This window comes from Odontesthes bonariensis, chromosome 20, assembly GCF_027942865.1.
Source record: "Odontesthes bonariensis isolate fOdoBon6 chromosome 20, fOdoBon6.hap1, whole genome shotgun sequence".
NCBI lineage: Eukaryota > Metazoa > Chordata > Actinopteri > Atheriniformes > Atherinopsidae > Odontesthes > Odontesthes bonariensis.
In genome coordinates, this window is record NC_134525.1 from 28,533,592 (window position 1) to 28,546,746 (window position 13,155).

General features: G+C 41.2%; 1 protein-coding gene across 1 annotated transcript in view; it reads left to right on the top strand.

Moving 5' to 3' along the window:
* The first annotated feature begins 7,496 nt into the window (after positions 1-7,496).
* Positions 7,497-13,155, top strand: part of cnn3a (calponin 3, acidic a) — a 32,244-nt gene continuing 26,585 nt past the window's right edge. Inside the window, exon 1 of the mRNA XM_075452470.1 lies at positions 7,497-7,740. Coding sequence (XP_075308585.1) covers positions 7,684-7,740 — 57 coding nt within the window. The 5' untranslated portion in view covers positions 7,497-7,683. The remainder of the gene's footprint in view (positions 7,741-13,155) is intronic.

Below are 13,155 nucleotides of genomic sequence, written 5' to 3' on the forward strand. Positions count from 1 at the left end.
AGGCTCGTTTGTAGTGCGGAGTGAGTAAACTAGGCTTAAACACGGCTATGAGTAGTTTCTAACTCGTAAAAATTACATTTGAATTGTTAATATCAATTACATGTATTTGATATGTTAACTACCCAAGTACGGATACATAACCTTGTTTTGCCCTGATGCACATAATAACAAGTGTATGTAACAAGATGTATTCATGTTTTTCTGGCATTTCATTGTAAATTGGGCTCAGATGGAACAAATAGGCTAGTTTTTTCTGCTGAAGCAGATTAGGTAGTTAAGACGAACAAAGTAGAAGAGAACTTTTATCTAAAATCCTCAAGTAACTATCATTGTATTTTAAAATGCTGGTTGTCCACCAAACACATACCCATCTCTCTTTCTCAACTGATCATAGGTGTTGCCTTGCAATTCTGATGCTAATTAATTTACCTATTGGCTGGTTAGTGTTTACATAGCAAGCTTATTTAACATATTGGTGACATTTGGTGAGGTGACATTTGCCTTGGTGTCACCTTGGTGACATTTGCAGTGATCATTGCAAAAGACATGGATTCATGCATGAATGGAACAATATTAATAAACTACAACATAAAGGGGTTTGTGTCACAGCTGGATTGTTTGACTGCTCCTGTTAACTTGAAGATGGTTTAGTTGCAGTTTAATATAGATGGACTGCCACTACACTGTGTGCACAATTATTAGGCAAGTCATATTTTTAAGGATTATTTGTATTAATGAACAACTACAGTGCTCTCGGTCAATCGAAAATGTTATTATACCTCGAACATGAATATTCAAGAAAGTAAAAGTGAGGTTTTGGCTTTCTAAGCAGAATATCTATATGTGCACAGTTATTAGGAAACTATTATTGTTCATAATTATTACATAACTAAATAAAAAACATTTTCCCATCTCACTTGTGAGAAGTATAAACAAACAACTCAAAATGTTCAAATAAACATTTATTTATGACATTAAAAAAAAAAAAAGAAAATCAGTGACCAATATAGCCACCCTTCTTTTCAATAACAGTGATAAGACTTTCATTCATGGAGTCTGTCAGTTTGTTGATCTATTGACAATCAACTTTTTACACAGCAGCAACCACAGTGTGTTCCTTCACTGTTAATCTCCCGTTTAAGAACTGCCCACAAGTTCTCAATTGGGTTCAGGTCAAGTGAGGAAGGGTGCCATGTCTTATTTTTTTCATCTTTAAGGCCTTTACTGGCCAACCACGCAGTGGAGTACTTGGATGCATGTGGTCGCGCATTGTCCTGCATAAAAATAATTGTCTTTTTGAAATATGCAGACTTCTTCCTGTACCACTGCTTGAAGAAAGTGTCTCTAAAAACTGGCAGTAGGTTTGGGAGTTGATTTTGAGTCCAACTTCTACTCGAAAAGGTCCAACCAGCTCATCTTTAAAAATCCACTTCCATCGTTATTTCATTTACAAATATACATATTACTGTGGTCACCACTATGATTGAATGCATTGTGCATCGTTTCTGTCAAAAATATCATCCTTGTCTCCTTGTTTCAAGCTGTTTTGTGTGAGCTAGAATTGGCCTGTGTGGCAAACGACTGGCTTTTCCGGTTTTCCTCATGAATATCCGCGACGTGACAATAAGGCACCTCTTTTTTTTCAACAAGTGTGTTTATTAATTTCAGAATAAACAATCACACTACAACAAATAATACAGGTGCAAAACAAAACTGTCACAGTAAGGCATATCTTCAATAAGACACTTACGACAGAGCAGTAACATGCGTTAATTTGCACAGTCCAAAACATAAATCCACCTTCAGAGTCACCGGTGGTTATCCCTAAGAGAAAAGCATTTTTAAAGGAAAACAAACAAAAAAGAAAAAGAAACAAACAGATATTAATTACCTGACAATTTCATGTGGTGGTGGTTTACAAACAGGGGGAACATGCCTCCAATGCTTTCCTCCCTCCTAAGAACACCATAAAAGATCTCCATATACTGTCAAAGACAAGATATTTACCCTTTAATGTGAAGGTGAGTTTTTCTAGTGCAAGAGAGTCTGACAGTCCTGCAAGCCAAACGCTAATACTCGGTTTGTTAGTGGATTTCCAAGCTTTGGCTATGGTATATTTGGCCTGCAGCATGCAGAAAGTAATCATAGATCTATTTGCCTTGCTAAGGCTATGATTTACTGAAAAAACACCAAAGATACACAGTTTGGGATCTATTGAAAGTTTTATACCTGTGACATGTAAAATCATGTCCATCACTTCACTCCAAAAAGCCTGAATCTGAGGGCATTCCCACAGGCAATGGTATAATGTGCCCTTTCCACCACATTTGTAGCAGGTGTCAGGGTTATTGGGGTTAAATTTATTTAGCTGAGTCGGAGTTACATATATTCTCATTATCCACTTATACTGAAGTAGTTTAAAATGGGTGTTAATTGTTTGCGTTTGAGATTTTAAGCAAATCTCCTGCCAATCCTCAGGAGAGATTCCTGAGTTTAAATTCTCACACCATGCCAGTCTTTTACTATCTGAGGAAACCTTTGATCCACCCATGATCATAGCATAGAAACATGAAGTCAATCCCCTCTTAGAGTGTTGATTTGTTGCTATTTCTTCTACAGAGCTAAGTGTAGGTAGAGACAAAGATTTCTGTAACTTAAATATATAGCTTCGTATCTGCAGGTATTTAAAAAAATGTTTTGGTTGGATGTCATACTTTTGTTTCAAATCATCAAATGACATGAGGATTTTGTTGTTAAATAAATCTGCAATTTTTCTAAGGCCTTTGTTTGCCCAAATTTTGAAGCCCAGATCCTGTTTGCCAGGTGTAAAATCACTGTTACCCCAGATTGGTGTAAATTGAGATAGTACAGGTATCTCACCCATATGCTTATGAACCTCATACCATACCAGGATCGTATTCTTAACAAAGGGATTATGTGTCAATGTCTTTAATTCTTTTAATTTAGCTGAGTATAAATAGGAGGTAAGTGGCAGAGGGGATGACATTTTCCTTTCCATACTCATCCAGGACCGTGGCGTTTCTTGTGAGAACCAACAAGAGGCAGTAGTTGGGCAGCCCAATAATACCATTGGAGGTTTGGGAGTTTCAACCCTCCTCTATCATAGGGGAGGTAAAGCAAAGATAAGCGAAGTCTCGCCCTTCTGTTGTTCCAAATGAAATTACAGAACATGCTTTTCATCTTTGAAAAAAAATGAATAGGAGGACCAAGAGGAATGGAATAAAAGAGGTAAAGAAATTTCGGAAGAACATTCATTTTAAGTATGTTAATCCGCCCTATCATGGAGATTGGTAACAAGGACCATCTATTAATGGATTCAGAAACTAACTCTATCACTGGATTATAATTTGTCTCAACCAAATCATCAATTTTGGGAGTAATCCTGATACCGAGATAAGTGAAACTATCCCTAACTATTTTGAAAGGTTTTTTAACTGGGGGATTTATTCTTTCTGACTGGTTAAGGAAAAGAATTGCAGATTTTGATTCATTAATTTTGTAACCGGAAAGTTTGCCAAAAGAGCTAATGGTATTAAACAAGTGATGCAGTGACTGCTCCAAGTGGGATAGAAAAATCACAACATCATCCGCGAATAGGCCTATTTTGTTGTCAATAAGGCACCTCTGATTGGTTTCTAAAAAAAAAAACGTCACAGGGCACACCCCCTAGACCCCAGCTGAGCTATGCCACTGCCAGCCCGCAGCGCGCTATGTTTGAACTGTGCCCGGAGTTTCTTGTTGCACTGCAACGATTGGCAATCATTGCTGTGAATTTGTGAAAGTTGGCGGATAAAATCATGTCTTCATGTCTTCGCACCGCCTTACTCACGCGAGTATTGTCGCGGGTGTAAATTGAATTTACTCGCCTTATTCGAGCAAGTAAAAAACGAGCGAATAGCTCAAGGGCTATCCATTTCATTCTCTCATCAACCATGGCTGATATAAGTACCATCGCGTCCTTGTACCTGCTGTGGCAGTCCGAGATTCGTCTGAAACGCACACGCCGTCGTGTCTGGGTCAGTGACATCATCCGGTGGTGCATTCAGCTCGGATAATTTCACCACCTTCTCCAGGAGTTGCGTCTGGATGACGGCCGCTTCCAGCGGTATTTCAGGCTCACCAGGACCCAGTTTGATGACCTGCTCGGGAGGATCGGTGCCGTGATCTCTCGGCAGTACACCAACTACAGGCGCTCCGCAGCTGAAATAGAGCTACGGTGCCGTGATCACCTGAAATCGGTGCCGTGATTTCAGGTTTATTTTTTATTTTATTTAGTCAGGGACCATGTGCAAAGTACATTAATTACAAAGTAAAGAGATGATCTGCACCAGATTGTAGTTTGGAAGCTAATTTCTATCTGCAGTCCCATCTGCATGTCACAGACACGACTCCATTTCAGCTGTGGAGCGCCTGTCCATCAGATTAGCTGTGGCCATGCCATACAAGGCTATGGGCGAGGCTTACGACCGAGTGACGAATCAAAGTTTCGCCTTCTCTCACGCGCTCATTTGTCTGTGTCTCTAAGTGGGTTGACCCTTCAATGACCAGTGCAGCCCAAGTAGATCGAATTACACTTTGGCGCATACTCATATGACTTGTTGTGACCTACCACATTTTAAAATGAGTGACACAAAAGTGGTTTCCAGCGAAAGTTGGCCTTTAATAATACCAGCCCATACCCCACCTCCACCTTGCTGGCGTCTGAGTCGAAGTGGTCTCTATGCCCGTTAAAGGGCGGTTTATGGTCGGAAACCAGGTCGTCTGCGTGGGTGTCGCAGTTAACGCAGACATGCCCCCCCCCCCCTTACGCAGACACTCTGGTGCACCTCCCCAGAGAGAGTATACACGGCCCTTTAAGGGCCGTGTATACTCTCGCAGCAGTGTGTTGCAGTGAGCTTGTCGCAGACATGACGCAGTTATTTTTGATTTATGCCCAATTTTGAAGCGCGGTCAGCGCTATGTTAATTCCACGCCACAACGCAAGAGGGACAATCACGAACAAGCTAGGATTGTGAGTATGGTGGGTGGCGTGTTTCTCTTCCGGTTACGGAGGTCATTCAACAACAATGGCGACTGGACGAATGCGCACTTTGATTGAGATGCAGCTGATTGATCTAGAAATAGAAGAAATATATTGGTACTACTGGAGCTGGCAGAGAGGCGAAAGAATCGTCACGGTTAGCAAACCGAAAATACGCATAGTGTAGAGCGGATGTAGAGTTGACCAATCAGAGGCCTCCTTTCTCTCCTCCCTGCGACGATATCTGCGGCACTGTCTGCGGTGAGTTACAATTTTGAGGAGGTGCACCAGAGTGTCTGCGTAAGGGGGGCGGGCATGTCTGCGTTAACTGCGACACACACGCAGACGACCTGGTTTCCGACTATAAACCGCCCTTCACTCACCGCAGACAGTGCCGCAGATATCGTCGCAGGGAGGAGAGAAAGGAGGCCTCTGATTGGTCAACTCTACATCCGCTCTACACTATGCGTATTTTCGGTTTGCTAACCGGCTAATGGTGACGCTAACCGTGCTAACTGTGACGATTCTTTCGCCTCTCTGCCAGCTCCAGTAGTAGCAATATTTCTTCTATTTCTAGATCGATCAGCTGCATCTCAATCAAAGTGCGCATTCGTCCAGTCGCCATTGTTGTTGAATGACCTCCGTAACCGGAAGAGAAACACGCCACCCACCACACTCACAATCCTAGCTTGTTCGTGATTGTCCCTCTTGCCTTGTGGCGTGGAATTAACATAGCACAGACCGCGCTTCAAAATTGGGCATAAATCAAAAATAACTGCGTCATGTCTGCGACAAGCTCACTGCGACACACTGCTGCGAGAGTATACACGGCCCTTAATGATCCAGCCACGGGCCCATCCATCTGGTCCGTCAAGAGTCACTCTCATTTCATCAGTCCATAAAACCTGAAAATAAAAAAATAAAAATTTGTCTTCAGATATTTCTTGGCCCAGTCTTGACGCTTCAGCTTATGTGACTTGCACAGCCTTCCTTACCTTGGTCATGTATCTGAGCACTGAACATCTTCTACTTTTGGATACTCCAGGTAGGTTGCAGTTATGGAATATGGAATATAATGGGTTCTTGGTAGCTTCTCGCTTGATTCCTCTCAAATCCTTGGCAGTTAATTTGCGTCTTTTTTTCTCACTATGTTTCTTGTGACCCTGTTGACTATTTGATGGTTCTGTGATCACACCACAACATCTTAGCAATTTCAACAGTGTTTCATCCCTCTGAGAGACTTTTTGTAATTTTTGACTTTTCAGAGTCAGTTAAATCTCTTTTTTGGCTCATTTTGCCTGAGGAAAAGAAGCTGCCTAATAATTATGCACATTTTGATATAGGGTATTGACCTCCTTAGGCCACACCCTCCCTCATTACACAGACACCCATCACCTGCTATGGTGAATCAATTAAACATTCAAGTTTATACAGCTTGGAGTTAGAAAATATGCATACAAATGATGATATGGTCAACATACTCACTTCCCTAATAATTGTACACACAGTGTATTTAAAAGCAGTAGACTTCAGTCCTTACCAATTATTGCAATTGTAAATGTTAACTATATACTTTTCTGGAATTTTTTAAAAGTTTTGACATAAACTGTTATTTCCAGTATCCCCTTCCATTGTCCAGAGTTGGGTGTTACAGGATATGGGTGTTGAAAAACTATGTGGCAAAGGGAGGACATTCACTTTGATGCCACTTATGCTAATGAGCTATTACAGTGTTTATTGAGAATTTTAAAGGGAACTGAACCGCCAGACCTCATTATCACCCTGAAATATAGTGCACCATATTTATTGTCCATTTAATTTCTCTGAATTCTTGGTGGAAATGTATGCTTTAAGTAGTCACAGTGGATCAAAAAGGAACCTTACTGGCATGTTCAATATACCACGTCAGTCACAGTAACTGAGGTAATGAGGGATGTCCTATAGCTCAATTAAAAGATTTCCCAAAATGGCTGACTGTCAAACTAAAAAAAAAAAAAACTTTTATGTACCACAGTCAATACCACTAGACATGTTTAATTTACTTTAAACCTTTTTAGTTGAAAGGCATTTTTTTTAAAGTTCTTATTACATTATCAACAACATTGTTCCAGGATCATATTAATACTCCCTCTTCAGTGAATGCAGAATATAAAAATTTGATTGCTGAAAATGAGGTGTAGCGAATTAATAATGCCATTAATAATGACAGGGCTTCCATCATAGCTTGAAATAGCTTTCAGATACTAGTAAACTCACATTTCTCCCTCATCTATGTTTACTGTCAAACACTTCTCTCTAATCATGTTGCTTCACACTAGTTTGTGTGTCTCATCCATGTGAGACGAGCACCAAAAGGAGGGTGTAACTCGATCTAAATTGCCTACTCTCATTGGCTGTTGTTGCTACGTCAATCATTGCCACTGCATTTGACGACGACATTTTTTTGCCAACTGAACTTGCAGTGCCTTTAGTGGAGTCTTTGGTACTCTGCACTGCGAAAAGCTCACAGCAGTGTGGGTTGTTTTTCTTTTTTTACCCGCTCTGATCCAAGTCGTGTAAACGGACAGAAGAAGCCACTGTTTGGTTTGAGTTTTCCCTCAACAGGCTGTGTGATATTTGGGATTACGCGCAAAACCGACAAAATGACACATTTTAATAAGGGACCAGCCTACGGATTGTCTGCCGAAGTGAAAAGCAAAGTAAGTGGCTTTTTTTGTGTGCCTCAAAGATAATAAACCCCTCTCAACCGCTTCAAAGAGTTAAATGCTGAGCGTTCGCATTGGTGTTTTTAGACTACGACTCCTTTGTGCTTCCAAAGAGAAAAGCAATATGCGACAGTAGATTTTTCGAATGAATCCAAGTTTTACAGTATTAACCTTTTCTTTACTGCGAAGTCTGCCTAATTTCACCTTAGAGTCCCAGTTTTCCCGAGTTTCTTTAAAGCTCAGAAACTTTTAACTTTACACGAACACGCCAAAAAGAAAGAGGAGCGAGCAACTTGTAGAAGTGAAAACCGGCTGAACCCTACAACAAATGAGGTTTAAGCCACTAAGTGCTGGGGGGAGGATGTGGAGAGCCTGTTTAAAGGGCCTGATGGAACGTTAAATTTCCGCCACTGTTTTTCCCTCAGTGATGGGGAAACCAGCTTTCCTTTCGTGCCTCTTTCTTTTTGGAATAGATTACACGAGTGGTTTAAAATGAGCAAACGTATTGCGTTTTAAGGCCAGGTTTGACATTGCTTGCGCAGCAGGAGATTGTGACTGATGGGGGCGGGGGGAGAAAAAAAAAATTGGAATGGTATTTTTTGTTTGATGGGGAGGCGCTGGGCCTGTAAGCATGGCTCCTGACTTAACTCTTTCTGCGGCCAGTGTTTGGTTCCGTTGTACTGTTTTAGAAACCGCTTTCAACGTGGAATAAGTCCGGCCAAAGCTACATCTCATTCTAATAATGTAATTTACAAATCTGCAGCAGTGTCACTCAGTGTTCTTGGCAAAACTATGTTCTGACCTCTCTCAGAATAAAGAAAAAACAAATGAAAGGTGTCTGTCACTGTTGTTACAGACAGGCGTTTTGGGATTATTGGAAATGTATTTGCCATGACGTCATCCAGTAGAGTGCACTCTGAGAAACCTGCATGCAATTCCCATCACTTCAGGTTTATCCTCCAAATATTTCACTCTGTTTCCACTGGTGTACGTTTATCACTGAATGATTATGATCTCCTCATGGGTGCTGATTTAAAGAGAACCTTAAACACTCCCTGATTTCTAACACCACTCTTTAGTAAAATGAAACAATTAAGTTGTGTGGGTGTCTTGATTTAAAAAGTCAACACTACTTTATCAAATCAGTTCTTTGGAACTATAGCTTCCAGTCAAACAGTGATGTTTTTAAAAAAAAAAAAAAAACAGCTTTAGGAGCGACAGCTTTCTTTAGCACCATTCTTACCAGTTTTTATCATTTTCTATAGGCTATGTTGACAAATAAACTTGATTAATCTGTGATCAGCTTAATGATTCATACTTTGTTGTTGCTCTGTATGCCACAATGTTACCTAATCTGTAGGGTCCTTGTGGCTTTATGTTCACTTCCCCAAAAAGCAACCATTTGCAAACAGCTATGATTGGCTGGCTTTTAATGTGTGAGCCAAGTTTTTTTTTTTTTGCTCAAAGACGTCCCCTTGTGAAACAAACTTGTAGACGATTATTGTATCGGGCTCAATCATAATGCTAGCACAATGAATAGTATTCTGCAAGTGTAACTATATTCCTTCTTTTTTTTTTTTTTTTTTTTTAAAGCAATACTATGTAACATTTCTACCTTAAAATAACAGCTTGAAAAAAAATTGTGCGGCTAGAATGAGTTTTAATATTACGATTGGCCTGTCTCCTTATGCCCTTCGGGGGTCTGAGTTGGAAAAACTGCGCTATGTAACTTTGTTGGACCGGCCAGGGTGCTGAGCGGAAGTACTTCGACTTGCTTTCTGGCACACCTACCGCAAAAACAAATAGACCCCTCTCACGCTTCCAGGTACATTTGATTACTCTTACCTTCTCGGTCAACATAGCTTGCACCTTCTGACTCCTCGCCGGTTCGTCAACAAACGTGAAAGCGAAAGAATGTTGTATTTACGACAGTGTAACCGTACATTACCTCCAAGCCTGCAGGGGGGGCTCCATAGTGGGCTTTTTGAGAAGTTGCATTGTATTGCTTTAAAGCTGTGGCAGTGCATGCATAGACTAATGCTTTAATTGGGGTTTTTGATTAGTTGATGTTAGAGTGTGATGTCTGTCTCTATAGACAATCTTTACACGCACATGCATCGTAGTTGTGTTCCTGGTCAATGTTTAATAAAGAGAGCGGCACCTCCTCACTGAAGCAAGCGAACGAGTGCAGCGCACAGAGTTCAGAGCAACAAGTTTCCTGTGTGTTTCTTATAGGCCTACAAGTAACTGAGTAAGTTTACTACATTTGTGAGGGATGTCTACATCAGCTGAGACGTCAGGAGAGAGCTCCCGAACAGCAAGAGAGACAACCGCTGCTGGAGAGCAAACAGTTGACCGGTCAGATATAGGATTTTAATTTAAAATACCGGTTCTGTATTTATCTGTCATGTTCAACTTTGACAGAAAATAAATATTTAATTAAAAATGAACCTTCTGATATCATCAAATCTCAATTAAAGGCCTACAGAAAGGTGTTTTTTTTGTGCACAAAACTGAAATAGCAGATCGATTCCTTATATACCATGGAATTTTTTTATGATTTTAAAATAATTTTAGGCCCCTGGATAGTCCTGATTAGGCCCAATAAACTATCACCACATTTGACTCGAATTTGGCAAACTGGAACGACAGGTGCGTGACGTCACGAGTGCCAGCTGCTGGAACAATCACCAGTAGTTCTAGTAGCGAAGCCAGCAGTTTGCCAGACCTGGACAGCTTCTTCACGGCAAATTTCGATGTGTGCCGCGGGACGTCGCTTGGAAATATAAAACGTTGGGTTCAGTGCAGTTTTTATTGCGAGTAGATGTACGAAATGCGTGTGTTGCCCTCAGCAGCAGCAGCAGCTCACACCACCGGGGACAGAGGAAGCAGAGAGACCCGCGGTCGGACAGGAATCCACCTGGCGGAGAGCGAACACACTCTCCGCCAGGTGGAGAGTGGAAATCAGCCGGCAGAGCGATCATGTCCACGTCGGGGCTCTTGATGATCGCTCTGCCGGCTGATTTCAGGGCAACCATCCCGCGGTGTGTCCGCTCTCCGTCAGGTGGATTCCCCCTGAGTGTCCGCACCGCAGGGAGCTGAACACGGCGGGATGGCTCCGGCTGATTTCACCAGAGAGGAGGCAGGCGGACAGGGAGGCACAGACACAAGTTCGGACCGCAGGTCTCTCTGCTTCCTCTGTCCCCGCAACATTTGAAACTTTTCAGGTGAGAAAGTAGTCGTTTAGATCCCCAACGTGTTGAAAACCTGACAAAACACCGGCTGTTTACCATTTTGTTCCGACGAATTCGGCGCTGCTAAAGCTAGCCGCAGTGAGCAACGCACTTCCAGTTATTTTGACAAAATAAAATACCCGTTGCCTTTTATCATAGGGAAAGCCATTACGTGCTGTTGTTTTGAAAACAGGAAGTGAACCTACCCTCGTTGTAGCTAGCTTGAAACTGCGGTTTTGACAGGAAATGCCGGGTTGCCACCGTCCTGCAGTGCTTCTGTCGCGGGGCAACTGATTTGTCACTCACAAAACAAGTTGAATTGTTGCTAGATTCAGCCAGATTGAGCCCGAAAGTCGCTAGATTATTTTTTTTTTTGTCGCCAGAGATGGCCAAAAGTCGCTAAATCTAGCTAAATTGGCAACACTGAGGCAGCCAGGAAAAACCATGGCACTTGTGACGTCACATGGAAGCCCCGCCCCCAGTCTGGAATTCCAGGAAGGTTTCCTAGCGGCAAATTCAAAATCGCAAATTTCATGCGTTTATGAAATGTTTTGGTGTAGAGTCCAATGATCATTATTGTTCCTCTGTGTATGTATTATCATTATGTATTGGGTGTAGTGTCAGCTTTCTGTAGGCCTTTAAGAGTAACAGGGAACATTTTAAAATTCACAAAATAGGGATTTGTTTTATATCGTGATATATATCGATATTGACTGATATAAAATGTATATATATATTTCGTGATATGACTTTTTCCCATATCGCCCAGTCCGACTTTTTAAATCCAAACCAAAACCACACTATGGAATTCCGGTTCCCTCTTTTCGGCACAAATTCCTCTGGTTCTATTTCCATTGTTTTCCATCGTACTCTCCGCCTCTGCCACGTTGTTGTTTGTATCCATGCATGCTCCCCTAGCACTGCCTTAAATTAGTCTTTGCGGTTGACGTAAAAATGCTACAGCAAAGTAGTAGCATTGCTGCAGTTAGCCTACATTTAGCCTTCATGTATTGTTCATACAACGTGTAATTTTAATTAAAAAAAAACTATATAAACAATACAGGGCTATATCGTACAGTAGACATTTTTATATCGCATTACAACATATATATTATCGCACAGCACTACTTTGGACTGTGTAAGGAAACGGGAGCAGATTGAGGACATGTAAGCTTTGCACTAACTGAGATTCAAACTGGGAACCTCCTTGCTGTGAGGGGACATTGTTAACCATTGCACCAGTGTGCCAGCCCACAGGGAAACTCAGCAGGTGGAATTTCCTATTGTGCAGCTGAAATTAGTAAAGCATTGAATCGCAGCTTTCATGGCTAAGTTGCTGAAATGGCAGCTGTTGTTGGTGTATAAGTATGCAGGATTTAATCAAACATTTCCCTGTTTTTCTGACTGTCGTTTCACATTTAGAGTTTTTATTAAAAACTGTCACATTTATGGTAATAAAAGTTGAGTATCTAACCCATGCATTCAGTCAGTAAGAATGGGGAAGGGTGTTAAATACTCTGAGCTGTGTACTCTGTATGACATTGATTATTTTATGTTTTTATCAGTTGATCTGTAGACTGTGCAATGTGTCCTTTTTATATGCCCCCAGCAGCTGTTAACTGCTGCTGAGATTTATATATATATATTTTCCTTTTTAAAGCCCGGATAGGAGAGCGCTCCATCTTAATTCTTTGGAAACAAATGTTATATTTTGTGTTAAGACTGCTGCATATCCGGGTCAGCTCAAACAATAAAAAGACAATTTGTGCTTTCCCAGTGATAACAAACACAGATGGTTGAAACCAGTAATGTGTCTGTCCCATCACCCTCCCACAACATTTTGGCTCATTTGCTGGGTGAGCAATTTTCATTCTAATGAGGTTGGCCCTGTTTTTTGCTTCCATATAGAAAATAATAGATATCAAATTTTCTCTATGGCGGTGTCAGGTTGTCACTCCTGTGCTTATGCTCCTCTGTTGCAATTTCATGATATGGTAGGGGTTCTCCTGAATGTTAGTATTTTATTAGCCCCTTCACTCAATGGTATGCTTTGAAATGAGTCTGATACAGCATAATGTTTTTAATTAGTCCAAAGCACGCTGTCACAGCACCTTATCAGTGCTCCCATGACAACAAGTCAGTGTTCAAATACAGCTAACCCAGGGCTTCTGCTGCT